The 27,571-nt window shown below is 54.0% G+C and overlaps 5 protein-coding genes across 8 annotated transcripts; 3 read left to right on the top strand and 2 right to left on the bottom strand.

Annotated features, from left to right (window-relative positions):
• The first annotated feature begins 2,862 nt into the window (after nt 1–2,862).
• PLTP (phospholipid transfer protein) lies at nt 2,863–11,488 on the top strand. 3 transcript variants are annotated; one of them, XM_069496308.1, is made up of 16 exons: nt 2,864–2,941; nt 3,530–3,640; nt 3,738–3,837; nt 4,569–4,697; nt 4,970–5,125; nt 6,111–6,174; nt 6,260–6,323; nt 7,032–7,120; nt 8,112–8,288; nt 8,378–8,437; nt 9,087–9,251; nt 9,350–9,417; nt 10,526–10,568; nt 10,677–10,740; nt 10,824–10,900; nt 11,336–11,488. In XM_069496308.1, the coding sequence occupies exons 2-16, from the start codon at nt 3,541–3,543 to the stop codon at nt 11,477–11,479; spliced, it is 1,500 nt and encodes a 499-aa protein (XP_069352409.1). In that variant the 5' UTR covers nt 2,864–2,941; nt 3,530–3,540; the 3' UTR covers nt 11,480–11,488. The 3 variants fall into 3 exon arrangements, with proteins under 3 accessions (XP_069352410.1, XP_069352409.1, XP_069352411.1); XM_069496309.1 differs by lacking the exon at nt 4,970–5,125 and having other exon boundaries at nt 2,863–2,941; XM_069496310.1 differs by lacking the exons at nt 4,569–4,697; nt 4,970–5,125.
• Nucleotides 11,489–11,501: 13 nt separating this feature from the next.
• Nucleotides 11,502–17,499, bottom strand: CTSA (cathepsin A). Of its 2 annotated transcripts, XM_069496311.1 has the most exons (15): nt 17,408–17,495; nt 17,029–17,210; nt 16,746–16,857; nt 16,430–16,480; nt 16,255–16,341; nt 15,866–16,021; nt 15,462–15,553; nt 15,008–15,092; nt 14,352–14,443; nt 14,193–14,271; nt 13,968–14,107; nt 13,226–13,301; nt 12,498–12,587; nt 12,213–12,317; nt 11,503–11,995 (listed from the first exon to the last, which is right to left on the bottom strand). In XM_069496311.1, the coding sequence occupies exons 1-15, from the start codon at nt 17,459–17,461 to the stop codon at nt 11,912–11,914; spliced, it is 1,485 nt and encodes a 494-aa protein (XP_069352412.1). In that variant the 5' UTR covers nt 17,462–17,495; the 3' UTR covers nt 11,503–11,911. The 2 variants fall into 2 exon arrangements, with proteins under 2 accessions (XP_069352413.1, XP_069352412.1); XM_069496312.1 differs by lacking the exon at nt 16,430–16,480 and having other exon boundaries at nt 11,502–11,995; nt 17,408–17,499.
• Nucleotides 17,482–20,491, top strand: NEURL2 (neuralized E3 ubiquitin protein ligase 2). The gene is made up of 2 exons (XM_069496313.1): nt 17,482–18,561; nt 20,099–20,491. Exons 1-2 carry the CDS (start codon nt 17,820–17,822, stop codon nt 20,212–20,214), a joined length of 858 nt encoding a protein of 285 aa, XP_069352414.1. The 5' UTR covers nt 17,482–17,819; the 3' UTR covers nt 20,215–20,491.
• A 463-nt stretch (nt 20,492–20,954) lies between these two features.
• SPATA25 (spermatogenesis associated 25) lies at nt 20,955–22,283 on the top strand. Its single transcript, XM_069496141.1, has 2 exons — nt 20,955–21,148; nt 21,520–22,283. Exons 1-2 carry the CDS (start codon nt 21,094–21,096, stop codon nt 22,140–22,142), a joined length of 678 nt encoding a protein of 225 aa, XP_069352242.1. The 5' UTR covers nt 20,955–21,093; the 3' UTR covers nt 22,143–22,283.
• A 391-nt stretch (nt 22,284–22,674) lies between these two features.
• ZSWIM1 (zinc finger SWIM-type containing 1) lies at nt 22,675–25,851 on the bottom strand. Its single transcript, XM_069495871.1, has 2 exons — nt 25,779–25,851; nt 22,675–24,833 (listed from the first exon to the last, which is right to left on the bottom strand). The coding sequence occupies exon 2, from the start codon at nt 24,685–24,687 to the stop codon at nt 23,317–23,319; it is 1,371 nt and encodes a 456-aa protein (XP_069351972.1). The 5' UTR covers nt 24,688–24,833; nt 25,779–25,851; the 3' UTR covers nt 22,675–23,316.
• Nucleotides 25,852–27,571: the final 1,720 nt, after the last annotated feature.

Below are 27,571 nucleotides of genomic sequence, written 5' to 3'. Positions count from 1 at the left end.
AATGACAAGGCACATCAGGTGGAAAAGCATTCTAGGGAGAGGGAACAGCAAATCAAAGGCTCTGAACAAGAATTTGCATGTTCAAGGAAAAGAAAGGCCAGTGTGGCTTGAGCTGAATGAAAAGAGGTGAGTGACGAGACAGAGAGAGGCCCTATCACACACCTGGGAACCAGGGCATGGCAGCAGGAGTGATGAAAAGCCATGTATAGCTTATAACGCTAATGACTGTAGCTAACTTTTTTTGAGCCTTTACTAAATGCGAACTGCTTATTAAACCCTTTCAATGCACTAACTCATTTAATCCTCACAATCAAGCCTAAGAGGGAGGTACTTTGATCATACTCATTTTATAGGTGAGGAAACTGAGGCCCAGAGAGGTTAAACACTGGCCCAAGGTCACACAGCTGCATTTAGAATTCACTGGGGCTATTGTGGGGACAGTGAATTGCAGAGGACAAGACCTTGTAAGAGATAAAAATGATACACAGATGAAGCTTACATTTCTGTTAAGAAAATCAGAGGAGGACAGGTGCAGTGGCTTATACCTATAATCCTAGCACTCTGGGAGGCTGGGGTGGGAGGATTACTTGAGGTCAATAGAAAAATTAGCCAGGCACAGTGGCATAGGCCTATAGTCCCAGCTACTCGGGAGGCTGAGGCAGGAGGATCCTCTTGAGCCCAGGAGTTTGGGTTGCTGTGAGCTATGATGACGCCACTGCACTCTAGCCCGGGTGACCAAGAGACACTGTGTCTGGAAAATGAGAGGAAAGAAAACTAACATCCATCCGGTTTCCTATTTGAGCCATGCTCCAGGAAGGTTACTAGAGTTCAAAGGCACATAAGCACTTCCTCCTCTGGATACCCTTAGCACTTTCTCTGTTCCCCTCATACACTCTTTCTGCCTTGTTTGTTTGTGGTATGCACCCCTAATTATAATAGCTAGCATTTATTTGGCACTAATGGTGTGCTATATACCACCCAGCACATGCACTATGCCCATTTAGTTTATTCTTGGAAAACCTTAAATTAGACCAGGCATGGGTGGTTCATGCTTGTAATCCCAGCACTTTGAGAGACCAAGGTGGGAAGATCACTTGAGGCCAGGAGTTTGAGACCAGCTTGGGCAACACAGCAAGACCCCATCTCTACAAAAAATTAAAAAATTAGCTGGAGAGGCCGGGCGCGGTGGCTCACGCCTGTAATCCTAGCACTCTGGGAGGCCTAGGTGGGCGGATCGTTTGAGCTCAGGAGTTCGAGACCAGCCTGAGCAAGAGCGAGACCCCATCTCTACTAGAAATAGAAAGAAATTATATGGACAGCTAAAAATATATATAGAAAAAATTAGCCAGGCATGGTGGTGCATGCCTGTAGTCCCAGCTACTCGGGAGGCTGAGACAGTAGGATCGCTTGAGCTCAGGAGTTTGAGGTTGCTGTGAGCTAGGCTGACGCCACGGCACTCACTCTAGCCTGGGCAACAGAGTGAGACTCTGTCTCAAAAAAAAAAAAAATAAAATAAATTAGCTGGACAGTTCAAGGTGACAGTAAGCTATGATCTGGCCAATGCGTTCTAACCTGGGCAACACAGCAAGAATCTGTCTCAAGAAAGAAAGAAAGAAAGAACGAACGAACCCAAAACCTTACATTATTGTTTCCATTCTAGGATGAGGCAATTGAGGCTCAGAGTGCTTAAGTAAGGGCCCAAGGTCATACACCTAAGAATTGACAGCCTACGATGTGAACTCTGGTCTGACAGAGTCTAAGCACTTAACAATGGGCTATAAAACCCACCTTCCATGAACGGTCTACGGGTTCCCCAACAGCAGCCGCAGAATGGCCTCAACCCCCAGTTTCCTGCTAAACAGGGGTCATGATAGGGCTCACAGGTTATCCAGGTTAAATAGGTTAACCTAGAGCTAAGGCGACTAACCATCCTGGTTTGCCTGGGACCGAGTGGGTTCCCAGCAACAGCTTCAAAATGGGGAAATTACCAGGCAAATCAGGACAAGCAGGTTATCCCACCCAGGTAAGTGCGTGGTGCTAGATACATGCTCAGTGGACGTCACTATTGCTTCCTCTCTCCTCTTCCTTCCATCTGACAACAAAAAGGTAGCAAGTGCCTACTCTGTGCCCTGTCCTGGGAGCTGGGAACCCGTAAGCAGCAGATAGAGGCAGGGTGAGGGGACCGTGCAGAGAATCTTGCTCCAAGAGTTCGCAAAAAGATCCACAGTCCTGGAGAAAGGCATACCTCCCTGGGGGTGATTGCAGTTGCCTGCGTGGTGCTTTCTGGGTTGACAGCATTTGCTTGGACTTGCTTTCCCAAATAGGAAAGCTTTCCAGACCCTATGGTCCTCAGATAGTGACACAAACAGGGGGGAGCCCCGTAGCAAAGCCAGGCAAGGAGAGGTCTTGAGATGACTGTAGGTGGAAGGAAAGAGAAAACATGTGCCTTGGGCATTGACATGTGCCTGGCCCTGCGTTGCAATAAAGGCCCAAGAGGTAGTTCCTATCATGCACATTTTGCTGGAAGAGGAATCTGAGGCTCAGTGACCCAAGTGAAGTGACTCGCCCAAGACCACGCGGGAAGAGATGAGTAACTGTAATTTGAAACATGGCCCCAGCGAAGCAAGATGGTTCGCGCTGAGTGGGCTGACTCCTGCACTTCCCTCCCTGTTGCTGGGCTTGGGTCCCCCACTTGTCTAGACAGCGGCCGGGCTTGTCACGGGGCTCTGTACAGCCCTTTCTACCCTCCCGGCTGCCAGCGTCCCGCCCCATCCCCTCCCAGCCCCGGAGGGAGGAGGGGAGAGCGGAGAGAGGAGGGGGGTCGGGGAGGCCTGGCTTTATAAAGGCGGCTGGAACAGCCCTGCCCTCCAGACCCCGTCGCCGGATCCCCTGCGCTGCCCGCCGCCCCACGTGACTGCGCCGCCCCCAGCTTCGTCGCTGAGTGAGTTGGGGCGCGTCCCCATCCCATCCCCAGACCCTCGCCAAGCCTCGTGGTGCACTGAGGCCGGGGTGGGGAGGTCAGCCGAAGAAGGAGGGCGCTGAGATGGGGGGCACCAGGCAGATCCGTAATGGGAAGGATTTAGGACCCGGGGGAGCCAGGAGACAGAGAGCCCGCGGTCCGCCGGCTAACCCCTCTCTTCCCCCGGCGCAGGGCCTAGGAAACCGCAAGCCACCCCCTAGGAATGCGCGTGCAGTCGTAGCCATGGCGACGTGCAAGCCAAGGGGAGGTTGTTAGGGGTGTGGGGGCTGGTCCCCTGGATGTCCAAACTCATCACGCGGCGGTTGCACGGGGGAACCGAGGACATTCCCTTCTCCGTGCCCCAAGTCCTCTGGGAGCCAGAGTGCAAGTCGCATCGCCTCTCTGAGCCTCAGTTTCCGCACCTGCCAAATGGAGGCAAGATTACTGGTTCCAAGTTCCCCGAAGAGTTATTTGGAGGGTGACGATCCGGGCCAGCCCCCTCTTTTGGTTGAACGTCCAAGGAGGGTTTTAGTGGCCCGGATAACTCCTGCGACCCCACCCCACCCCCAGGCCCGCTCGCTATGGCCCTACTCCGGGCCCTGTTCCTAGCGCTGCTGGCAGGCGCTCACGCGGAGCTCCCGGGCTGCAAGATCCGCGTCACCTCCAAGGCGCTGGAGCTGGGTAAGGCGCAGGGGCTGGCGGGGACGGGCGGCGGCGGGTAGGGGTGGGGTCGCCCCAGCAGGGGGAGCGGGTTCTAAGGGTCTCGCTGCTGCTTCAGTGAAGCAGGAGGGGCTGCGCTTTCTGGAGCAAGAACTGGAAAACATCACCATTCCGGATCTGCGGGGCAGAGAGGGTCACTTCTACTACAACATCTCGGAGTAAGTGGTGGCCTGGGGGCGGGGCCCCGGTTTCCGGGGCGGAGCCTCGGCGGTGGAGGTGGGGCCTAGGAAATACGTTTGGGGTCTCGGGGGACAGGATGGCTGAGTGGAATGGGGGCGTGGCCAAGTCGATGAGGCGGGACTTAAGAAACTGGATGGGACCAAAAAGATAAAGGTCAAGCCAACACAGGCGGGACCAGGCGGGTGGGCGTGGCCTAGAAAATGTAGGTGGGACAAGAAGAAGGAAGCAGGACCAGCGGATGTGAGGCGCGGCCACAGAGCACCAGAAAGGTGGAGTCAAGGAACCTGCTGATGGATGAGAGTGGAGTCTAAGGCACGGGTGGAGTTAATGGGAGGAGTGGGGAAACTAAACCTGTGGTTTAGAATGGGGGAGACAGGGGAATTGGAATATGGAGCGAAGCTTAGGTGATGGAAGCAAAGTCAAGTGACTGTTAAAAGACCAGGTCTAGCAACCCCAGGGTGTGGGAGGGGAAGAGGTGCAAACAAGACTTCTGAGAGATGGGGTGAAGCTCACTTTTAACACCTGGGTCAGGAGGAGCTAATCTCTGAGCCTCCCAAGTCCCAACTGGCACTTGGGGGGCAACAGAAGAATTCATTCCACCCACCCCAGCTTCCCTAGGGCTGGACTGGAGGAGGAGGGAATGAATTTCCCATGGTTAGGTGAGGTCCCCTCTTCTTGGCCCTGTATCTGACCTGAGGGCCTCCCACAGGGTGAAAGTCACAGAGCTGCAGCTGACATCGTCTGAGCTCCATTTCCAGCCAGAGCAGGAGCTGACGCTACAAATCACCAATGCTTCCTTTGGGCTGCGCTTCCGGAGACAGCTGCTCTACTGGTTCTTGTGAGGACCCAGCACCCTTGGGGGTGGCGGGTGGGTCAGAAGGGCTGGGGGTGCTGTGGGGCTGTGGGCAATCTCTTAGCCTTTCCGAGTTTCAGTTTCCTCATCTATACAATAGGAGCAATCATACCCACTTTGAAGGGTTGATAGAATTTGGTAGTATGTCTGATAAACTGTGCATAAGAGAAGCCTTATTAAGAGGTATCATGATGTGTGGGGACAGTGAAGACTCAATTAAGCTCCCAGCTGGGATGACCATTAACCCCCCTCGGCAGCTATGATGGGGGCTACATCAATGCCTCGGCTGAGGGTGTGTCCATCCGCACCGCTCTGGAGCTCTCTCGGGATCCCACTGGTCGGATGAAAGTATCCAATGTCTCCTGCCAAGCCTCGGTCTCCAGAATGCATGCAGCCTTCGGGGGAACCTTCAAGTAAGCCCTGGCCCCAACCCCAGTGCCCCCACTTTGAGTCCCACAGCCCATCCCCATAGTGCAATGCAAAGTGCATAGGCTTGGGGGGTCAGAACAGCCGGGTCCAAATCTCAGCTCCACCATTTCCTGGCAGTGTGACCTTGGGCAGGTCACTGAAGCTTGGTGCCTCAGTTTCCTCATTGGTGAAATAGGGATGATAATAGAACCTGTTTTATAAGATCGTTGTGAGGATTATTTGTGTTAATATATGTAAAAATATTTAGAACAGTGCCTGGCATACGATAAGTGCTAGCCACTTAGATAAGAGTAATGTGAGGATTAATACGCACAGTTGGGTGTGCACTGGGTTCTCAATAATTGGTAGCTCTAAATAATAACAAAAATAATAACATAGTTCCAGGTTCTGGGCTGAGAAGGGGACATTGGTTGGGGAGACAAGATGGTGGATTTACCATCTGGTGTTAGTACACTGTCAGTTTTATATGTTCAGCAAACAGTGTGTATGCCAGGCCCTAAGGATACAGAAAAGAGCTCGAGCCTAGCTGGAGGGACAAAACATTTGTTATCTGGGCCTGGAGAGAAAGAGAGACCAAAAAAGTACTTTGAGGATTCAGAAGAGAGTGATCTGGGAAGACTGCCTGGAAGAGGAAGCATCTGAGCCCAGACAGGGGGAAATGCAGGGTGGGAGCAAGAGGGTGGAAAGGAGGGGGTGTCAGTAAGTGTATGCATGTTGAGATGCTCAGAGCAGGTTTGAGGAACTGTGGGTGGATTCATTTGGCCTGTGGGGGGAGAGGGTAGGTCAGGAGGTCTTGCGAATTAGGCTGGAGAGGGGACTTGGGCCTGGATCTTGGCAGAACTCCATGGAGGAGCTGGTAGTTCAGGGTGAAGCTGAACTATCACTATTTCTCTGGTCACTATGATTTCTCCTGGACCTGGATTGGGGCAGGGCAGGGTCTGGGCTCACCTGGCTCTCCTCACCTCACAGGAAGGTGTATGATTTTCTCTCCACATTCATCACTTCAGGGATGCGCTTCCTCCTCAACCAGCAGGTATGGGCAGTGGCAGGTCCGGGGGGTGGCAGGGTGGGAGTGCCCTCTCTTTGAGAAGGCCCTGACTCTGGCCCCCGCCTCCCAGATCTGCCCCGTGCTCTACCATGCAGGGATGGTCCTGCTCAATTCCCTCCTGGACACCGTGCCTGGTGAGTTGGCGAGGCTGGGCGCTCTGGGCCAGGCCCGGAGTTGGTGTGGGGGTGAGGCTGGGTGTGCAGCTGTCATGCAGCGTCTCAGAGTAGGCCCCTGCGCTCGAACAGTCCTGGGTTCAAATGTGGCCTCTGCTGCTGACTTGCTGGGTGACCTTAGGTAAGTGCTCATTTCTCTCTGGGCCTTGGTTTCCTCACTTGGTTGGCAATGCCTCCCCCTGGGGTTGCTGTGAGGATTGTCTGAGGGGATGGCTGTCAAGGTCCTCAATAGGTGTTTGCTGATCGTTGGGTGCCCATTTGTCTTAGCACTTAATAGTTGCTCAGTTAATATGAATTTCCTTTTCCTAACCTGTGACCTCTGTCTACTGTGGGGCGGAGACCTTGTCCCATCATGTCCAACACACAGGGCATGGGAAGGGAAAGAGGGGGCAGGAGAAACCAACAAGGGAAAGGAATCCTGTGCCATCTTGTTTGGTGATTTGATGAAACCCCTGTAGTAATAGTAGTAAAAATAAAAATAATAATAGCTAACATTATTGAGCACTTTTTACACACTGGACACTAAGTGCTTTCCATACAAAACTAGTCTGACCCTCATAGCAACACTATGAGGGAAGCATCACCAGTATCTCTGAGATAGAGGCCCAGAGAGGTTAAGCGCCTTGCCCACATCACACAGCTTTGAATGACTTGAGCCCCTCCCTGCAGTACGCAGTTCTGTGGATGAGCTGGTTGGCATTGACTACTCCCTCCTAAAGGACCCTGTGGCTTCCAGCAATCTGGACATGGAATTCCGGGTGAGCTGCCTAGGCTGGTATGTGTGTGACCTCTGACCTCCTCACCAGACTCCCTCCCTGTCCCCTAAGTTGCTGGTTTTATCTTCCCAAAGCACAGCTCAGATGAGCCACGCTTAACACCGGGAATGCTGTGGCTCCCGCTGCTGCAGAATTAGGTGCAGCCTCCCAGGTCTGGCATTTGACCTGGTTGATCTTACCCGGCCCCACCTTTCTAACTTCATCCTGCTTCTCTGCGACTATTCTTTCCCACACACGGCCTCGCTCCCCACCTCCGGGCCTCTGCTCGCGCACTGCCTTTCCTACCTCCCCCGAAGGAGCTGGACGTACAGCTCTGTGCGCACGATCTCACTTCATCCTCCCACAACCCTGTGAGTCAGGTGCGAACATTACTCTCATTATAGGGACGTGGAGGTGACATCACTCGCCCAAGGCCATATAGCTAGTGTGTAGCCACTACCTTTGCTCCTCCCAGGGCAGTGTAGCAGGGAGTTCCAGAGCCTGAAATTCAAACCCTGGCTCTGCCGCTGACTAGCTGCGTGAACATAACCAAGGAAGTGGCTTCACTTTTCTGTGCCTGTTTCCTCATATGTAAATGAAAATAATAGAAACATAAGAAAACACACGTTGTCATGTGGGTTAAAGGAGTTGATCTACATAAAGGGCCTAAAGAGTACCTTGCACCGCATCATTGCTATGTACAGTGTATACACACAATGGCTATTACTACTGCCTCTAGCCTTCAAAGCCCACTCAAATGCCAGGAAGCCTTTCCTGACCCTCCCTTCTCCAGTCTGATGGGATCTTGCAGCACTCCAGCTGGCCTCCTTCCAGTGCATTTTAACAGATGTGCTTGAGTCCCCCAAGAACAGCTACTGGGTCCGACTCCGCACCATCACCCCGCAGTGCCTGGCGTAGGGCTGGGAGATACCTGCTGTCAGTCTGGGTGCTGGGCCAGTCTGCCTTGACCCTGACCCTGAGCCCCCAACCCCAGGGGGCCTTCTTTCCCCTGGCCGAGGGGAACTGGAGCCTCCCCAACCAGGCAGTGGAGCCCCAGCTGCAGGAGGAGGAGCGGATGGTGTATGTGGCCTTCTCTGAGTTCTTCTTTGACTCTGCCATGGAGAGCTACTTCCGGGCAGGGGCCCTGCAGCTGTCGCTGGTGGGGGACGAGGTATGTTTGGGCCTGTCTGTGGGACAGGTGAGAGGGAGCCCGTGATGGAGGCCCTGGTGACCCTGCCTCACTCCCAACCCCCTGTTCAGGTGCCCCACGATCTGGACATGCTGCTGAGGGCCTCCTACTTTGGGAGCATCGTCCTGCTGGTGAGTGTTAGCCGGAGTGGGACACGCCACCTTCACGCCAATGAGGGACCAGGGAGGGCTGCGGGTGGAGGTCCCCAGAGGCAGCCCTGCAGGAGACAGAAGGCCAGGCCTCTTGCCTGTGGCCAAGTCCCCTCACTTTGTCAATCTTGTTTCCAAGTCCTGTGGAAGGGGACTGCTGCTTTCTGCCCTGTCTGCCTCACAGAGCTTCTGTGAGGATTGGCGAGAAGCCACGCTTCGCAAGTGTAGGGGCCTTAATAGTGATTAACACCGGGTGTGCACAGTGGCTCACGCCTGCAATCCCAGCACTTTGGGAGGCTGAGGAGGGAGGATAGCTTGAGCCCAGGAGTTCGAGGCTGCAGTGAGCTATGACTGGGCCACTGCACTCCAGCCTGGGCAACAGGCTAAAAAAAATAATAAAAATTTTTGTAAATAGATAAATAAAAAGAGAAGGGAGACCTCTCGGTGTGGGCCAACGCACAGAGGCTGGAGGCAGGTCTGGAGGGTTTTAGAAACCAGACCAGTCTTCCTCTTTGTAATCTTAGGGTCCCCAGAGGGCAGAAGCTCCGTCCCGTTCCTTCCTCTTCCTCTGTGGGGGCTCTCAAGGGAACAAAGCAGGGGGACTTGACACCCCTCCCCCCTCTGTCCCCAGAGCCCAGCAGTGATCGACTCCCCACTGAAGCTGGAGCTGCGGGTCACGGCCCCACCGCGCTGCACCATTAAGCCCTCAGGCACCACCATCACTGTCACTGCCAGCGTCACCATTGCCATGGTCCCGCCCAACCAGCCTGAGGTCCAGCTGTCCAGCATGATCATGGTGCGAGCCCCAGAGTGGGTGCTACCAGCTAGGCGTCAGGGAGAAGCGGGCTGCAGCCCTCTTGGGTCAGTAACAGCCACCTCCCCGCTTTCCCGCAGGACGCCCGTCTTAGTGCCAAGATGGCCCTCCGGGGGAAGGCGCTGCGCACGCAGCTGGACCTGCGCAGGTAGGCAGATGCAGGGGACCCTGGGCAAGCCCCTAACCTCTTTGCACCTCGGTTATCTTCAGGAGAATCACACACCCCCACAGGACGGTGGAGCCTAGATTCAGTCACAGCTATAAGCCACTGGAAAGCTGGGGTATCTTTGTGAATGCAAGTGCTTTATTAAAGCGTCATTTCCTCTGCCCCTCTCACAACCAGAGGCAGGCAGAGCAGGTACTATGAGAGTTCAGCAAACTGGCCCAGCAAGGTTAAGTAAAAAACCCACTGCCACAGAGCAAAGATGGTAAGAACCTAGGTTTTGACAAACCTCAGCACAACATAGCTTTGTGACATTGAGGCGAATGATTTTATCTTTCTAAATCTCACTTTCTTCGTGTGTTTAAATACAGGGAAAAGTAGCATCTACTTTCTAGGGCTGTGCGGTCTAGTATGGTAGACGTTAGCCACACGTGACTGTTTACATTTAAATTAATTATAATTATATAGTTCCTCAGTTGTACTAAGCCATGTTTCATTAGCCACATGTGGCCAGTGGCTACCACAGTGGACAGTGCAGACACCAAACATTTCACAGAAAATTCTACTGGACAGTGCTGTTCGAGGGGGTTAAATGAGATAATGCAGGGTAGTGGTTAAAAGCCTGGATTCTAGAGGCAGTTTCTGATACTTACCACCTGTGTGACTTTAGGCAAATTACTTAACTTCTCTGGGCCTCATTTTCCTTATCTATAAAGTGCAAATCCTAATCGTGCCTACTCTTAGGGTTGTTATGCGGATAAATCAGTTGGTGCTGTATTTTAAGATATTTTAATATTTAACTTTTTAAACATGCTTAGTATCTGACAGGGAGTAAGTACTTCGAGGTTTTTTTTTTAATAAAATAAATAATACCAGCAAAGCTATCGGCAGAAGTCTGGCATATAGAAATGCTCAACAAATGGAAAGCGGCAGACCTGGAGAAATGGAGACCCCAAGAGGGAGAAATGACTCGCTCAAGGACTCCCACCTGGTGGGACGTCTGCGACTGAAACTCAGGGACCTCGTGGGCCTGAGGAAGGAGCTTCCAGGCTTCCTACCCACTGGGCTCACCATGCTCATTTTTCTCCAACAGGTTCCGAATCTACTCGAACCAGTCTGCACTGGAGTCGCTGGCAGTGAGCTGGGAATGACGGGTGGGCCAGGGTGGGGGAGGGGGGCCAGGGCTGCAGCCAAGACAAGCCCCACCCACTTGCTGTTCTGTCTTCACCCCTCCTCCCTCGCAGCTGATCCCACTCCAGGCCCCTCTGAAGGCCATGCTGCAGATCGGGGTGATGCCCATGCTCAACGGTAGGGTTGGGGTTGTGAGGGAGAGGAGGGAAGGAGGTGTCAGCTGGGCGGGCCCAGACTGAGCCAGCTGCTCCCACCCACAGAGCGGACCTGGCGTGGGGTGCAGATCCCACTGCCCGAGGGTATCAACTTTGTGCGCGAGGTGGTAACGAACCATGCGGTGAGTGGGGGAATGATGGGGGAATGATACAGAGCCTTCCCCTCTCTCTGCAGCGCCCCAGCGCCCTCCCCAGCTTCTCCCTTACCAACTGTTCCTTCCATTTTAATCTTACATCACACTCCTCCAGCCCTTTGCATAGGCCATGCCTTCCCCTTGGAACACTCTTTCCCGAAACCACTGCAATGCCTACTAATCTTTCAGGTCTTAGCTAAGAGGGCACCTCTTCCAGGAAGCTCTCCTTGATGCCCGGTCCATGTTCCGGCAGCCTCCATTTTAGCACTCTTGACACCGAGTTATGGGAAATGCCTTGTTGCTCTGCCTCTCCCACTAGATTGAGAACCCCTGAAGGCCAAGAACTCTGTCTCTTTATCTCTAAACTCTAGCCTCAGTAACTGAATGACTAAACGAGACTCCCCTCTCTGTCCCACTGCACAGGGCTTCCTCACCATCGGGGCTGACCTCCACTTTGCCAAAGGGCTGCGAGAGGTGATTGAGAAGAACCGGCCTGCCAATGCCAGGGACGCCCAGGCACCCAGTGCCCCGCCGGCCTCCACCCCACCCTCCACAGCAGCTGTCTGAGCCCTCAGGCCCGACCCTGGTGGCTGCATGCAGGACTCCGATCCCTCTCAGCCCCTCCCGCCCCACATTCACTGCCTGTAGTGCCCGCCCTAACCCCCAGTGCCACAGAGAAGACGGGGTTTGAAGCTGTGCTCAATTTAATCCCATAATCAGTCAATCCATCAATTACAGTCCGTCCACCCCCTCCCCCTGGGCTGTCCTGAGCTCTGTTGGGTTTCTGGGATGGGATCAGTGCACCAAAAAGGGCATTATTTAAGCAGGGAGGGGGCCAGGCCACTCCAGTCGGGGACTGCTGCAGGAATAAAGTGCTAACTTGCCCCTGGGTGATCTACGGGAGGCTCAGGCTGCCCCTGTGCGTAAACGAGGACCTCTCCTAGTGGGAGAGGCTGGGGGGGGCCGGATCAGGCAGTAGAGAGCCGGTCCCCGTGGTCATCAGTACGGCTGCTTGTTCAGGAATCGGGAGAACATGGTGAAGGCAGCTAGGGGCTTGTCAGTGGGGACCATGTGTCCGGCGCCCTGAGAAGCAAAGCTCTGCGAGATTCTGGCCCCCACCATGCCCTCCTCGTGTAATTCCTCCTCCCAGGGTGCTTTATTCTTCCCAGCCCCTCTCCTCCCCTCAAAACTTGTCCTTACAGGGGCCAGATGGTCACCCAGCATAAAGGAAAACAGGGGAATGGGGGTGGGTTCTGCTCCTTCCCCTCCAGCCCTGTTTCCCTCGCCAGGCCAGGCCTACCTTGATGGTGAGAAAGGCAATGTGGGAGAACTCCTTCACGAAGCCAGCAATTTGCTCCCCACTCTCCCCGTAGTTCACTAACCAGGGCCGGCGCTGCACCTCCATCTGCCGCAGCGGGAAATGCATCAGCCTACACAGCCCCGGCAGCCCCGCTCACACCTGCCAGCAAGACCCCGGGGCCGGGAACTACCTCCAGGTTTGCGCTGTCGGCCAGCCACTCCCAGGCGCATCCGCCCCCTGCCCCTACACCCTACCTGATCCGGGGGCCAGGAACCCCTCCCTTACCTTCTGGTTGAGGGAATCCACAAACCACTCATCCCCCATGAAATTGCAGGCCATGTCTACATCTCCGTTGTATAACAGTATCTTGTATTTCTGGAGTAGAACGGGGAAAAGTGACGGCCCTGGAATGAGCCCAGGCCCCAGCCCATCCCTGGTTCAAGCACTACCCGCAAGGGAGTTCAAACTAAATGGCATGGCTCAGCTAAATGGCACGAACCAGGACAGGCTCCTGTTTTTTGACTGCTTACTGCATGTCCAGAGCTCTACTAAACACTTTATCTATGAAGGTAGATACCATCAGTATACCATTTTATAGATGGGGAAACTGAGGCTCAAGATATTTAAGACACTTGCCCATGGCTAGTAAAGGGACTTGCGCCCAGGCCACCTGACTCCAGAGCCCCCGCTCTTAACCACTGTGTGGGACAGAACCTGGTGCTAGCCTGGCTGTGCTACAGCCTTGGACAAGGTCCTCTCCCGCACTGGACCTCTGTTTGCCATTTGTGACATGATCCAACTAGTTCTTCTCACCCTAAAGGCTCCTTGACTGAGGCAGACCTGTTGGCCTACAGCAGAGCAGCATGGGGTGGGAACAAATCCTGCCAACCACAGGACCTTGGGCAAGTGACTTCACCTCTCAGAGTTCTGGCTTCCCCTGTCCTGGAGGGAACTCTAAAGGGCCCCCAGCTTGCCAGGCTGCTAGTGGATTCAGCTGTGCTGTCCGCACTCACCTGTGCGTTGAGCAGCTTCAGATACTGGGAGTTCATGCTTTGGTAGAGACGGCGGTACTGCAGATTAACCAGGAAGCTGCCGGGAGCACAGGGGCAGGCCCCAGGAAGACCGGTCAGGGGAAGAAAGAGTCAACAGATCAGAGCATCCCTCCTACCCCAGCCTCAACCCAGCAGGCAGACAACTGGGTTTCACTTCCCTTTCTGGGTGTGTTGTTACCTCTCTAGGGCTGACCTAGATGGGGGGCTGGGATTCAGAAAGCCTCGGCCCACCCCCATTTAGAAAGGTACAGGGATACTCTTTGGTTGTTACAATGACTGGGATGTGATGGCATTTAGTGCCTAGGGGCTGGCAGGTGTGACAGTCACAGCATATAACAGGGTAGAGCACGAGCACTGACTAATCAGAACGGACTGGAGTGGCCCCTACTCTGCCAGGCGTCACCCTTTAACGTGAGGTCCCGGGAGATCTGAGCGGCTGGGGATGGTATCAGAGTGGGCGTTCAGATGGCATCTATTTACGAAATACCACGGAAGTAATAGCTGTTAACAACCGGTGTGGCCACTTAGGGATGCACTGGCTGAGTATCAGTCATCTTAGGGGTTGGGGATGTTAAACATCCTGCACAACAACGACTTTCACTGAGAAACCCTAGATAGACGATCCCTGGGAACCTTTCCAATGCCCATAAGCCCCAACAGCCTGCCACACCACGCCACGCCACAAGTGGCCACAGAGCCTCACTTGCACATGTCCCAGCGGGGCAGCTGCTCGGGGATGTGGAGGGCCTTCCGCACATAAGGGTCATTGAGGTAGGTGGAGGCGGCTGTGGTGTTGGTGCACGGGGGGTCCATGCGCACCCTACTCCCAGTACGCAGCAGTGCCTGGGGGGACACAGACACAGCATCGGGGCATTCGCTTCCCTGCCCCTCCCCAGCCCTCTGGGAGGAAGCCCGTGCCCTGGCACACCTGATGCCATGTCCGCTTGAGTGGCAGGCGAGTGAAGATGTTACCCAAATCCTGGACCACAACAGCGTCGTCCTCATACCTGCAAGTAAAGTCAGGGTATGGGGTTGAGCCTCCAGATGGGGCTGGGGTTGGCCCAAGGGGCACGAGGGCAGTACCTACCTTAAATGGCTGGGCACCCCCCCAGCGCATGGGGCATAGAGGTTGTAGATGTTGAGGCCAGAGCTGCTCACGATGCGGGACACTTCCTGAAGCTGCAACGACACACCAAGCCACCATGCTTTGCGACCCCTGGCTTCTCCATGACCTCACCAACTTGTCCCAAGATTTACTGCTCTCATAGTTCATTTCTTAGTATCACCCTTCACTCACTGTTTTCATAGGTAGGGAAACTGAGACCGAGTGGAAGGAATCTTTCAGAACTGGGTCCAAATCCTACACCACTATTTCCTAGCACTGTGACTTCAGGCAGTGACTTCAAAATTCATGACCTCAGTTTCCTCATCTAGAAGATGTGGACAATACGATCTCCCTTGAAGGAGAATACTGAAGATTAAAAATCGGCATGAACGGAGGTCAGCACAATGCCTGGTACTTCACAGACGTTATGTGAAGAAGTCCTTGCCCTGAAAGTCACAGGAGGTGGTGGTGGTGGGAATACATAGGCAGACGCGTGTCCCAGAGAACATGAAACTGCTGAAAGGTGCAGGATAGATAGCAATGGGGATGGGGGACAGGGAGTCCCCAAGGAGGGGATGTGGTCCTGTTCTCAGGATTAGGGGTGGCAGGGCTGATGCAAAGTAGGGGCAGAAACTCACATTGGTCACGCATTCTGGGTCTTTGTTGTCATAGAAATTACACTTGTTTTGAGAGCAGCAGTGAGTCTGGAGAGAAGACCAGAGCCTGTAGGAGATTGGGGTGGAAAGTGTGTCAGCCCATGGTGGGCAGGGGGTGAGCACCCTCTCCCCATTCTGCCAACTTCCCATCAGGACCTGACCCTGGGGGGCTAGGAAAGATAGCACAGGGTGTGGTGTGGGGGGTGCCAAACTTGGTTCCCAAAGCTGCCGCAGGGCCATACAGGCAGCCCTCGCAGTCCCTCTAAATTCTGATCTCTACTCTTAGGGCTGTTAGCACCAAGCCCTTGCAGCAATCCTAGTCCCCACCTCTGCTCATAAACCAGACCAGGACCTGGGATATCTTGTGCCTGAAGATAGACCTGAGATCTCGTGCCTGCCCCACCTTAGAGGTTGCCCAACTGCCCCTGTTTCATACCTGTTCCCCAAAAGGCCATGGTAGTAGGCAAAGTAGACCAAGGAGTTGTCATTCTGCTCATAGGAGGAGAGCCCGTTGCCCACAGCAAGCCCCTGTGAAACACCCAGGGTGCTCAGTTCATTTGGAAGGTGAAGAAGAGGAGCCTCCCTTGACCTACACCTAGACCTTCAGCAGTCTGGAAGCTGAAACCCAGGGTGGGTGGGTGGGGCAGGCCACTCATTGTAAAGAACAGAGCTGGCAGCCTGACAGGTGAGCTTCCTGTTGTGGGAGGTGTGCAAGCAGATATAGGGCAGGGAGGTTCTGAAGGAGGCTGGGGTGGATGGGGACGCTGACCAGTCTGACCTTGCTAACCTCAAAGCTATGGCCACAAGGTGCCCCCCTTCCCTCCTGCAGCTGCTCTGCACCTGGAGGTTCATGCTGGGGTCCTGCATGACCAACACAGCCAGAGTGGGGATGTAGATGCCAGCATAGCTCTCTCCAGTCAGGAAAAGCGGGTTGTCCTTGTACTCCGGGAAGAGGGAGAAGAAATCTTTAAGGGCCTCAAAGTTGCTCTGGGCGACCTGGAGATGGGAGGATGGAGAGAATCAGGAGGCTCTGGTATTTGAGCTGGAAAGAACCTCAGAGATAATGACACCAGCCCACCCTGTTGTGCAAGAGGAAGTGACTTGGCCACAACCACATTACATAGCATGTGACAGAGCCAGAAATGGACTCTGAGGCCATGCTGTCTTTCCCCACAACATACCACCTTTGGAGAACCAAGCAGTCTGGGCCAGATGGGCAGGCACCTCACCTCAGTGTCATTGGTTGCATAACCCTTGTCATCAGAGTAGGAGAAGCCCACCCCAGCTGGGGACTCGAGGTACAACATGTTGGCAATCTAGAAGGGAGGAGGAAGTGAGCTGAAGAGAGTCCCCCACCCCATCCAGGTGCCAGACGCCCAACAGGACCCACAGCTGCGGCTATACCAGGTTCCAAGAATAGGGGTTGTACTCCAGGGTGACACCATCTGGCTGGACCTGAGGAGGAAACAGATGGTCCAGTAAGTCCCAAGGGCCATGAGGGTGGAGGGGCAGGGCCACCATGCTGGGCCCTTTACCAGTGGGCAAAACCCCCTGAGAAGCACAGGTGGTCAAGCCAATGGGATAGACGAAAAAACAGGCTCAGGAGGAAGAAAACATTTTCAGAAAATTGCAGTCCTCATTCCCAGCCTTTCTCTTCAGGGCCTATTCCTTCCCTCGCTCTTTCTTGGGCTACGGAAGGAGAGAGCTGCTGTCCACTCACCAGGAAGGGGCCGTGCTCGGTGAGCAACCCATCTAGGGAGCTGCAGCCAGGACCCCCGTTGAGCCAAAGCACCACAGAGCTGTTCTCGGGATTCTTCTGGGACTCCACAAACCTGGGAGGGGGGTCAGGACAGGGTTGGCACGGGTGGAGGGGCCCCTTCCAGCCCCGCCAGCTCCCGGGCGCCCTCAGGGGACTTCGGAACTCCCCACCATCCGCCATCCCCCACCCGGCGGGCTTCGCAGGGCCAGCTCCCAACCCCGCCCCAGGAGGCAGGGCGACAGACCAGTAGTGGAGACGCTTGGAGCCGGAGCCCTTGAGGTAGCCGGAGAACTGGCGGAAAGACGGCTGCTTGGCCAGCCCAGGGAGGAACTGGACCTCGTCCTGCTGGGGGGCAGCCTCGCCTCGGGGCGCCGAGGATCCGAGCAGCAGCAGCAGGAACAGCGGCGACAGCGCGGTTCGGACCATCTGCGGGAGGCATCCCCGGGGCCAGCAGTTTACTCGCTCCTCGGCGCTTCGGCGAAGCCGCCTCGGGGAGGAGCTGGCGGCGCGGCGGCGCGGGAAGCCCGCGCTCCATCCCCGGGTCCCACCCGCTGAGCCTCCTCCGCCGCGCACAGACCCAGGGCTCAGGGATCCCTCCCTTCCAGCCTCCGGAGTCCTCTCACCTCGGCTCCTCTGCGTCCTAGCTCTCCCGGAGGCGCCCGGGGACTGGAAGTCATGTGTACTCCAAGTCACGTGGGCGCCTGCGTCACGTGACAGTTTTCCTGGGCCCCACTTTAGTCCCGGCGGGGCGGGGCGGGGCGGTCAATGCCGGGTCAAGGGCCCGGGGCCTCGCAGGTCGTAGTCCCGGCGCCCGCGATCAGATGATCCTGGTGTGGACTGCCAAGTTCCCCCAGCCTCCCGGGGGCCCGCTCTAGGCGGGATGACTGAGCAAGCCGCGCTAGGACCCCTGGGCAGAGCCTTGGGGAAGGGAATTGGGGTGGGGGAAATGCCTTACATGGTCACCTAGTGGTCACCGTCTGAGCCCGCCGCCCAAAATAGCTCCTGGCGCCTGCTGGCCGGCCTCATGGCTGGGAGATGGCTGCTGCCTCCGGCCCCGTGGAGTTAGGTGCACTCCGGGGACCCGCACGCCCGGAACCCCCTCCCACCCGCTTCCACCGGGTGCACGGTGCTAACATCCGCGTGGACCCCACTGGGACGCGGGCCACACGCGTGGAGAGCTTCGCCCACGGCTTGTGCTTCAGTAGCGAGCCGCTGGCCCCGGGCCAGTTGTTCCTGGTGGAGATCGAGGAGAAAGAGTTGGGCTGGTGCGGGCATCTGCGCCTCGGTCTGACCGCGCTGGACCCCGCCAGTCTGGCCGCCGTGCCCGAGTTTTCGCTACCCGACCTGGTCAGCCTGGGCCACACCTGGGTCTTCGCCATCACGCGCCACCACAACCGCGTGCCCCAGGAGGGGCACCCGGAGACAGAGGCAGCGGCCCCCAGCCGACCCCCGACCCTCCTGGTGGAACCATATCTGTGCATTGAGCAGTTTCGCATTCCCCGGGACCGCCTGGTGGGCCGCAGCCGGCCAGGGCTCTACAGCCACCTCTTGGACCAGCTCTACGAACTGAACGTGCTGCCTCCGACCGCGCGACGTAGCCGCCTGGGCGTCCTCTTCTGTCCGCTCCCGGATGGCACGGCCGACATGCACATTGTCATCAACGGCGAGGACATGGGCCCGAGCGCGAAGGGGCTACCAGCTGCCCAGCCCCTCTACGCGGTGGTGGATGTGTTTGCCTCCACCAAGAGCGTGCGCCTGGTCCAGCTCGAGTATGGCTGTAGGTATCCCGCCCCGTGGGCAGCGACCCCACCTGGCCCAGTGTGGGCACAGGCAGGGTGGGGACAGGAACCTGCTAGGACTCCCTAAACAGCTAGATAGGCCTTGGTCTGTCCAGCACTAGTTTAGAAGTGGAAGAATCTGGCTTAAATTTGCACCGGTGATCTTACACAAGTCACTACCTGGCTCTGGGCCACCTTGGCTACCCACCTTGGCTGATTAAGATGCCCTACAAGTTCTCTCTTTTCATTTTGACAATGTTTTCTGTATTACCCTAGGGCAGGGATTCTAAGTCAATTTTATATTTTATTTTTTTATAAAATTTTTTTATTTCAGCATATTATGGGGGTACAAAAGTTTAGGTTAGGTATTTTGCCCTTGCCCCCCCAATCCCCCCCAAATCAGAGCTTCAAGCGTGTCCATCCCCTAGACAGTGCGCATCGCACTCATTATGTATGTATACACCCATGCCCTCCCTCCCCCACATCTGCCCGACGCCCGATTAATGTTATTCCTAAATGTGCTCTTAGGTGATGATCAGTGAAACCAATTGATGGTGAGTACATGTGGTGCTTATTTTTCCATTCTTGGGATACTTTACTTAGCAGAATGGGTTCCAGCTCTATCCAGGAAAATACAAGAGGTGCTATATCACCATTATTTCTTATAGCTGAGTGGTTCTAAGTCAATTTTAGATTGGGCCTCTTTGAGAACCGTATGCTCTTTACACTTGATCTTAGCGAAAAGGCCAAGAAGTGATTTGTTTTTTTTTTTTTTTTTTGAGACAGAGTCTCACTCTGTCGCCCCAGCTAGAGTGCCATGGCATCAGCCTAGCTCACAGCAACCTCAAACTCCTTGGCTCAAATGATTCTCCTGCCTTAGCCTCCCGAGTAGCTGGGACTACAAGCATGTGCCACCACGGCCGGGCTAATTTCTCTATTTTTAGTAGAGATCGGGTCTCTTGCTCAGGCTGGTCTCAAACTCTAAACTCAAGCAATCCTCCCGCCTTGGCCTCCCAGAGTGCTAGGATTACAGGCGTGAGCCACCGTGCCCGGCCTTGTGTGCTCTTTCATTAGAAAAATGCTCATAGATGTGGGCGTATCAATTTAGAGGCATCACAGGCCCCAGATTGAGAGCTTCTTAATCCTGAGGTCTGGTTCATTGTAGCCCCTTTAAGCATTTTATTTATAACTCTGCTCATGTTTCATGAATTCAGTGAACTAGAACCCACGCTGCCAGGCCTGTGCTGGAGGCCGTGTTGACACAGGCAAATCGGACATTAACCTTCCCCCCAGAAGCAAGTGAAAGGAGAAATGTTTATGCTGAGTGTAAAGACAGAAACGGCACTGTGACACTGTGATAGTTCTCAGGGAGAAGTGCTTATTTCAGTCACATGAACAGCCCCATAAAGCAGGCTGGGCCCAGAGGGCAAAAAGGACTTGCCCACGTTAACGGGCAAGACCTAGATCTTCTGGGCCTCGGCCTCAGACCCACCCTCCCGTTCTGTTTGCCTTTGACAACCATCTTCCTTCCCACAGTGCCGTCCCTGCAGACTCTGTGCCGCCTAGTGATCCAGAGGAGCGTGGTGCACCGGCTGGCCATTGATGGGCTCCACCTGCCCAAAGGACTTAAGGATTTCTGCAAGTACGAGTGAAGGCCTGCAGCCCCCTGGAGAGGGCCACAGGAGAGCATCCTGGCCCCAGAGCCGTGGCTGGTCTGAAGTTGGCCACACTGCTGCCAGGCAGGGCCAGAAATAAACACGGCTAATACTGACACTCTGATCATTGGAGGGTTTCCTTGCCCCTACAGCCTGTGAGAGGCACTTGTTTTAGAATCACTCTGGGTCAGCAGGTAAGAGCATTTTAGATGTCATGTGGACCAGTGGCTCCTAGCCTGGCTACTCGTCAGAGTCACTGGGATACAGAGTGCTGATGTCCCGCACCCCATCTCTAGAGATTCTCATTTGATTTGTTGGGGGATTATGCCTAGCATTGTTTTTGGTAAAAGCTCCCCTGGGAGATTCTAATGTACAGCCAGGGTTGAGAAGCATTTTCCTAGAATAGCGGTACCAACTTTGGCACATATTATAATCACTGGAGGAACTTTGAAAAATACTGATATCCAGGCCTGACCCTGGGTCTCATGCTGCAGGGCACGAAGCACTTGTCTCCTGTATTTCCATCTCTGATCATTTGCTGTCATACAATTGATCTCATTTCACCCTCACAACTCCTGTTGAGGTAGTGGGCAGTTATCATCCCCACTTTACAGATGAGGGTATCAAGGAACAAAACTGTCCAGGTGACTTGCCCAAGGTAAGGGCAAGAACCTAGAACACCCAGGTCCTGGTCCAATGCTCCCTTTTAATCCCATCCCATTGTCATGTACGGATTCTAGAATGAACAGGTCAATGCTGTGAGGTGGGTTCAAGGTGTAAAGGGGAGGGACTATGAGGTGACATTCTGGAAGGGTGGAGAGGCTAGGACAGGAGGCAGATGACTATTCCCTCACAAACAGGGGCTTTGGGGCAGCCATGTCCTACTTTGTGTCTCCACAGACTCATCCAGGTCTTCTGCCTTCTGGTCAAGGTGAGAGGGGGGCACCTGGAACTTCCTTTGAGAATTTGCTTTCTGGCTCTGGGGAGGTGGAGGTTCTGCTGGGCATTTGGGGGCTGGCCCTGAAGTCAATCCTCTTAGAAGAACAGCCATTCCAAAAGTCCTTGCCAATCAATATCTTGCCCATTCATTCATTCAACAAACACTTCTCTATCACCTACTCAGTGCTGGGGACTGGAGTATGGATATGAGTAACACCTCGTTCCCAATCTCTAGACAGTCTTTGTGGGCCGGTCTTAATTGCTTCTGTTCCCATGCCCATAGGATCTCTGCTCCTGTGCCCTGCCCCTCAGGGCCTCCTCCTCAAAGAGACCAAGAATAACATTCCATCTCATTCTCTGCAGGTGGGGCTGCTTCTCCAGGCTCATCCCTTGGCCTCTATAGTCCTGTAGAGCCAGTGATGGTGGCCTCTGGTGGAGTAGGCCAGAAAGCTGAGCAGGTGGCACCTGCTGCTCGGGCCTGGGGCCCAGCCCTGGCAATGCCGGACGCCAGGGGCTGCCCTGGGGGTGCTAGCTGGGAGATGCTGCGGAGGAAGGAGTACAGCCGATACTGCCACAAATTGCCCCACGTGAGGCAGCCGGAGAGCTTGGGCTGGGAGGACAGCTGCTCCAGAAGCAGAGCTCCCCACCTGGGTGGCCCCAGCAGGCCTGGGCCCCTGCTGCTGTGTGGGCTGTCACCAGGGGTTCTGCTGACACCCTCTGAAGCAGGGGGGAAGGAGGCCGGCTCCCAGCCTGACATCTGCATCCTTACCCTGGCTATGATGATCGCTGGCATCCCCACTGTGCCCGTCCCAGGCCTGCGGGAAGAGGACCTGATCCGGGCTGCTCAAGCTTTCATGACGGCCCATCCGGAGCCAGAGGGAGCTGGGGAGGCGGCGCGGTGGGAGCAGGCACATGCCCACGGAGCCTCTGGGCAGGTGCCGCTAGTGAGATCCAGGAGGGGCCAGCCTCCTAGCTCCTGCTTGTAGCTGGATGAAATAGCACCAGACACAGAGGGTGGCTTTTCCGTATGGTTCTTGGGCAGACAGGGTTGGGGGCCTATGGCAAGGAGGGCGATAGGGTGGGTGGTTGAGCCATTTTGACAAATTCCAGTCCTTCAGTAGGGACTTCCTTACCCCAGGGAGTTTCTCCAGATACCACTAAGACAGGAGATAGGTCTTGCCAGATAGATATGATTAAAATTATCTGAGGTAGGGGCCTTGCTCGAAGAGTCAAGGCTGCTTTTTATTGTTTTGAGGACTTGATCAAAATTTCTTGTATAAAGTCCTAGGCAATGTGAACTCCCCTCTTGCCTTAAATTTCCCAGCATGTTGAAGGCAGGTCGTAGGACCATAGGCAAGCAAGGAAAATTAACACTTAGTTTAATCTTACTGACTTTGTGGCCCCATGTTTACAGATAATCAAATTGAAGTTTAGAAAGGTGACTTGCCCAAAGTCCCATAGCTAGTAAAAAGTAGAACCAGGCTCAAAAATCAGACACAGAAGGCATCAGGATTCACATGTAGTATCATACTCCAAAGTCTATTCTTTCTATGATATACCCTAAACTGCCTTCTACAGAACAAGAAAAACTAGACAAGTGCTAGAATATGCAACACTAAATTTTATTGACCCCAGGATGGGGCAGGGGGAAAACTAGTGGAAGCCTGGCTAAAGCCAGCTCCCCTGAGGGGCCTTTTCCTCTGTGGGAAGGCTCGGAGGCCAGCACACTCAAGGGAGATAGGTCAGGTGAATCATCTCATGACTGGGGCGGCTGTTACCAGGCCCCAGGCCTCAATCTCACCACCCAATCTCTTATCTCTTAGATCACAAGTTGCCTGCTTTTGTATGACCCTTGAGCTAAGAATGGTTTTTACCTTAGGAAAAGGTTATCAAAACAAAACCAAGAATACATAACAGAGACTGTATGTGGCCAAGAATGTAAAGTATTTATAATACTATTGGGCCCTTTAGGGGGCTAGACACCTTCTAGGTAGCAGGCTATGGTAGACTAAAAGACCCTTGTCCTTCTTATTCTGGAAGGAGGGCCCATGGAAGTACAATAGTGGGAGTGGGAGTGTGAGTGTGTGTGTGTGTGTGTGTGTGTGTAGGGGTGGACATGAGTGTGTGCACATGCATGAGCATCTCTGGGCATCAGAATAATCAGAGTTGGACCTGCTCGTAAGGGCCGATCCAGCTGTCGGCCAGTTCCCGCAGGGTGCTGTACCTCCGCTCAAACTCCTCCTTACTGCAGTGCTGCAAGAGCCGACCTACCTCCTCAGTGAGGTGAGTCACTGCCAAGTGCTTATCCAGGGTCTCATTCCACTTGCTGCCCAGGATGCTGTCCAAACTGGTGGCACAGTCTGCTGTCCACTGAGCAGGGAGCATGTCAGGCTGGAGGACCTGGCGGCGGGCACTGAGCATGGCTAGGATGTGGCGGCAGGGCAGGTGGAAGGCCTGGTTAAAGTAGCAGCTGCAGCTGGCAGGGGGCTGGGGTTGCACCTTGTGAATGTCTTCCAGGATCTGTATGTTCATCTTCTCTGAGCCAGAGCCGATGAGGTGTGTGGATTTCTGGACCACAGCAAGCTCGCCCAGGCAGAGCTGGGCCGCTGGCGCTGTGCAGATGGCATTGAGGGAATGCTGGATGCGGGATTCCACTAACTGCTCCACTTTGGGGATTTCAGGGCTGATGTCTGAAGGGGTAAGATTGTTCTGGGGACTCAGGCCCAGGTGGAAGCTTCCCTTGTCTCCAGAGTTCTGCTGCATGTATTGGAACAGAGAGGCCATGCCCTGTTTCGCAGATAGGGTGGTGCCAAAGAATTGGCTGAGGATGCGGGTGGTGACCTCGAGACTCTGGAAGTAGCGGCTGCTCTCAGCTCGGCTTCTCCAGCGGTGGGCCAGCCAGATACGGTCGTTGAGTAGCCAGTGGGAGTGGAGCTCAGGCAGCTTGGCTGGGGGGATGCAGTTGCTCATGAGGGTATACAACTTTCTCAGGTTGCCTGCTGTGGCTGAGCACATCGTGCTCTGCAGGGAGGTCAGGAGCACCCTTTCCACAGGCCTTTCAAGCGACAGCTGATAGAACTTGCCTTGGAGGAACTTACAGATGTGGAAGGCTGAGAGCAGGACCTCAGCTGTGGGGAACTCCATGGCTAGCGTGGGCAGTGAGACGAAGTGGGGATCCACCAGGATAGTACAGACTCTTTCCCATGCTGGGTTAAACTTCTTGAACACCTGGAACATCTGGGCCAGGCCTTCAGCATCCTCCTTTGCAGGGATGGCAAAGTAGACTGCCCGGGCAAGATGACCTTCCAGCTGTACCTGCGGTCCATCCACCAGGAAGGTATATAATACTTTGCCCCTTGGGTTATACGTCCGGTGGATAAATAAGATCTCAGGGAAATGGGCAAAGACGCCCTGCATAAAACTGCTCTGGTAGTTCAAAGTATCTAACTGGGCAGTCTTGCTAACCTGGTGCAGCAGCATAGGTGGGCTTAAGTCATTAACCAGAAGCCCATTCAGCATTGTCAGGGCCATGGGGGAGATGGGAGATGGCTAAATGCTGAGATCAAAATACTTTCTCTGTGGGGCTGCTGTCCGTGAGGCTTTGAGTCTGTCAAGCTCCAAGTAGGCTGAGGCCTGAGGCTAGACTGTAGTTCCCAGATCTTTTCCCAAGGCTGGGCCTGTGGAAAGGAACAGAAGCTTAAAGGGACAGTAGGGAGTTGCCTCTTCAATTATTCATCCAGATAACATTTATTGAACACTTACTATGTGTCAGCACCGTTCTGGGGGGAGATACACAATAAATATGTAAACAAATAAGCAAGGATATGTTGGATAATGAAGGTTACAAAGACTACAAACTAACACATCAGAGAGCAAATTGGGAAAGGGAGGGCTACTTTAGTTAAGGTGGTAAGGGAAGGCCTTTCTGAGGGGATGGAGGATGATATTGGAGCTGACACCTAAATGGCAAGAAGCCAGCCACAGGAAGATACGGTTCCAGGGGATTTAAATAGCTGTGAAGGCCAGAGCTGCATGTGGCCAATTTTTTTTTTTCCCTTAAAAAAATAGCATTCTAAATATGTGTATGGCACTTTATATTCACAAATTACTTCTTGGCATCCATTCTTTCCTTTGGTCCTGGTATATATAAGAGAATTGCAATTGCCCCAAACTTGCTGTGTGACCGGGCAAGTCAGTGACCCTTACTGAGCCTCAATCCCTTCCACCATAAAATGAGGCTAACAAATGTGCATGGCTTCTCCTGCCTCTACTTATATCCCTCCACTAATTGCAATGCTCCATTCCAATGTTTCCTCTATTTGGCCCTAAACTGGGCTATTGTCCCCATTTTACAGATGAGAAACTAAGGCTCAAAAAAGTTAAGTGACTTGCCCACCATTACTCTGCAAGTAGCTGGAAGCCAAGTCTTGGGCTCGGGATCCTGACCGCTTCCCACAGTACCTGGGGTCCAAAAACCAGGAATAGAGAAGGAATACGGCCTTTGACCTCTCACCTCTAACCTAGGTGGGAGATGTGGATAGCTGACATGCCCGTTCGGAGTACGGCTGGAGCCAGATGGGAAGTCACCCTCCCACCCCTTTGGGAGCTGTGTGATAGCTTACCGCGGTGAGCAGCTGCCTCACACCTCCACGCCTTCAGAAATCACTCACTCACCCACAGCCCTGGCTCCGTCGCCATTTCTCCCTATTTGACCCTGCCTCCGACTCTGACTGACGTCCAGGCTCACCAACCATAGCGTCAGCTTCGCAGTGACTCAGGCCAATAGCCTGAGGAGTTCGCTTTCGGGCTTTAGTGCCACGGGCCAATCGTAGCCCGGCGATTTGTGGGCGGGTGGGGTTGCCAGGGTTACGAGGGGCTCGGCTGGCGATAGCCAATGAAAGTCCGAGGACACGTGCATCTAGGGGAGTCTGAGCCCTGAGGCTGGAACTCTGGAGCCTCCCTTCGGGCTAGACCACGGAAAGGGCATGTTACTATGGAAACTCCCTCAAAGGCCGAAAATGAAAAGGAAAATAAATAGCAGCATTTTACAGAAATCTTTTTTTGTGTGCGTCAAATTCCAAAGCCGCAGGGGATTAGGAAAGGGTGCATATGTAGCTGTACTGTGTATTCCACCTTATGCAGGAACTGAGGCTCAGGTCTCAACTTCTGCCTCTCCCTCAAGGGTCGGGAGCCCAATCCTTGGAGTTGAGGAAATCCAGATCCCCTTGAGCAAGCCGAACCTTGGTGTTCCAGCCCAACCTCCTTCAGAACTTCACAGAAGAAACAGGTGCAGAATGGCGCTGACTTGTTTAAGGTCCTAGTGAACTAGTGCAAGAGCTGACTGCCATCTTTCGTCCTCAGTTCCCCTGAAGATGGCAGACCTACAAAGCTGGGTGGCTATCAGGTTTTAGATGATTAAGATTACCAACTAGCAACACCAAGTCAGTGTTGGCAGTTATTACTGCATCAAAAACGTTTATATAAATCTAGAGGAGAAATTAGAGATTAGAACAGGCCAACATGCTAATTTTTACAGATGAGGAAACTGGAGTCAAAGAAATTAGGGACTTGCCCACAGTCCCCCAGCAAGTTGCTGGCAGTCAAGTCTAGGATTGAAGTTTCTTACCTCCCAGTCTCTTTGGCCTCCTCCTGCTAGAATATAAGGCAACCTGAAACCAACCTTGAAGGCTTGGCTGGTAAAAAGAGGGCAAAGCAATCCTTGAATTTGAGACATCTGGTTTTCTATTTGGCTCCACAACCCCTTTAGGTTAATAATACTTAATTTCCTTTAAAATCAATAAATCTGGCCAGGTGCCATGGCTCACACCTGTTATCCCAGCACTTTGGGAGGCTGAGGTGGGAGGATCACTTGAGCCCAGGAGTTCAAGACCAGCCTTGGGCAACATAGCAAAACCCTGTCTCTACAAAAAATTTAAAAAAATTAGCCAGATGTGGTGGCACGTGCCTGCAATCCCAGCTACTGGGGAGGCTGAGACAGGAGGATCCCTTGAGGCCGGGCGCGGTGGCTCACGCCTGTAATCCTAGCACTCTGGGAGGCCGAGGCGGGTGGATCGCTCAAGGTCAGGAGTTCGAGACCAGCCTGAGCAAGAGCGAGACCCCGTCTCTACTAAAAATAGAAAGAAATTATATGGACAACTAAAATATATATATAGAAAAAATTAGCCGGGCATGGTGGCGTGTGCCTGTAGTCCCAGCTACTCGGGAGGCTGAGGCAGTAGGATCGCTTGAGCCCAGGAGTTTGAGGTTGCTGTGAGCTAGGCTGATGCCATGGCACTCACTCTAGCCCGGGCAACAAAGTGAGACTCTGTCTCAAAAAAAAAAAAAAAAAGAAAGAAAAAAAGGATCCCTTGAGCCCAAGAGTTTGAGGTTACAGTGAACTTTGATCGTGCCACTG

Source organism: Eulemur rufifrons, chromosome 20, assembly GCF_041146395.1.
Source record: "Eulemur rufifrons isolate Redbay chromosome 20, OSU_ERuf_1, whole genome shotgun sequence".
Classification (NCBI taxonomy): domain Eukaryota; kingdom Metazoa; phylum Chordata; class Mammalia; order Primates; family Lemuridae; genus Eulemur; species Eulemur rufifrons.
Note: the sequence above shows the minus strand (reverse complement) of the source record. Positions and strands in the feature narration are given on the sequence as shown.

Coding starts and splice junctions, on each gene's coding strand:
- PLTP (XM_069496308.1), top strand. CDS start 3,541: ATGGCCCTACTCCGGGCCCTGTTCCTAGCGCTGCTGGCAGGCGCTCAC. Junction 6,324..7,031: donor CCTCCTGGACACCGTGCCTG/GTGAGTTGGCGA, acceptor CCCTCCCTGCAG/TACGCAGTTCTGTGGATGAG. Junction 10,569..10,676: donor CTGCACTGGAGTCGCTGGCA/GTGAGCTGGGAA, acceptor CCTCCCTCGCAG/CTGATCCCACTCCAGGCCCC.
- CTSA (XM_069496311.1), bottom strand. CDS start 17,461: ATGACTTCCAGTCCCCGGGCGCCTCCGGGAGAGCTAGGACGCAGAGGA. Junction 17,211..17,407: donor TAGGACGCAGAGGAGCCGAG/GTGAGAGGACTC, acceptor TGCCTCCCGCAG/ATGGTCCGAACCGCGCTGTC. Junction 12,588..13,225: donor TGAAGCTGCTCAACGCACAG/GTGAGTGCGGAC, acceptor GTTCTACTCCAG/AAATACAAGATACTGTTATA.
- NEURL2 (XM_069496313.1), top strand. CDS start 17,820: ATGGCTGCTGCCTCCGGCCCCGTGGAGTTAGGTGCACTCCGGGGACCC. Junction 18,562..20,098: donor GGTCCAGCTCGAGTATGGCT/GTAGGTATCCCG, acceptor TCCTTCCCACAG/TGCCGTCCCTGCAGACTCTG.
- SPATA25 (XM_069496141.1), top strand. CDS start 21,094: ATGTCCTACTTTGTGTCTCCACAGACTCATCCAGGTCTTCTGCCTTCT. Junction 21,149..21,519: donor TCTTCTGCCTTCTGGTCAAG/GTGAGAGGGGGG, acceptor CATTCTCTGCAG/GTGGGGCTGCTTCTCCAGGC.
- ZSWIM1 (XM_069495871.1), bottom strand. CDS start 24,687: ATGGCCCTGACAATGCTGAATGGGCTTCTGGTTAATGACTTAAGCCCA.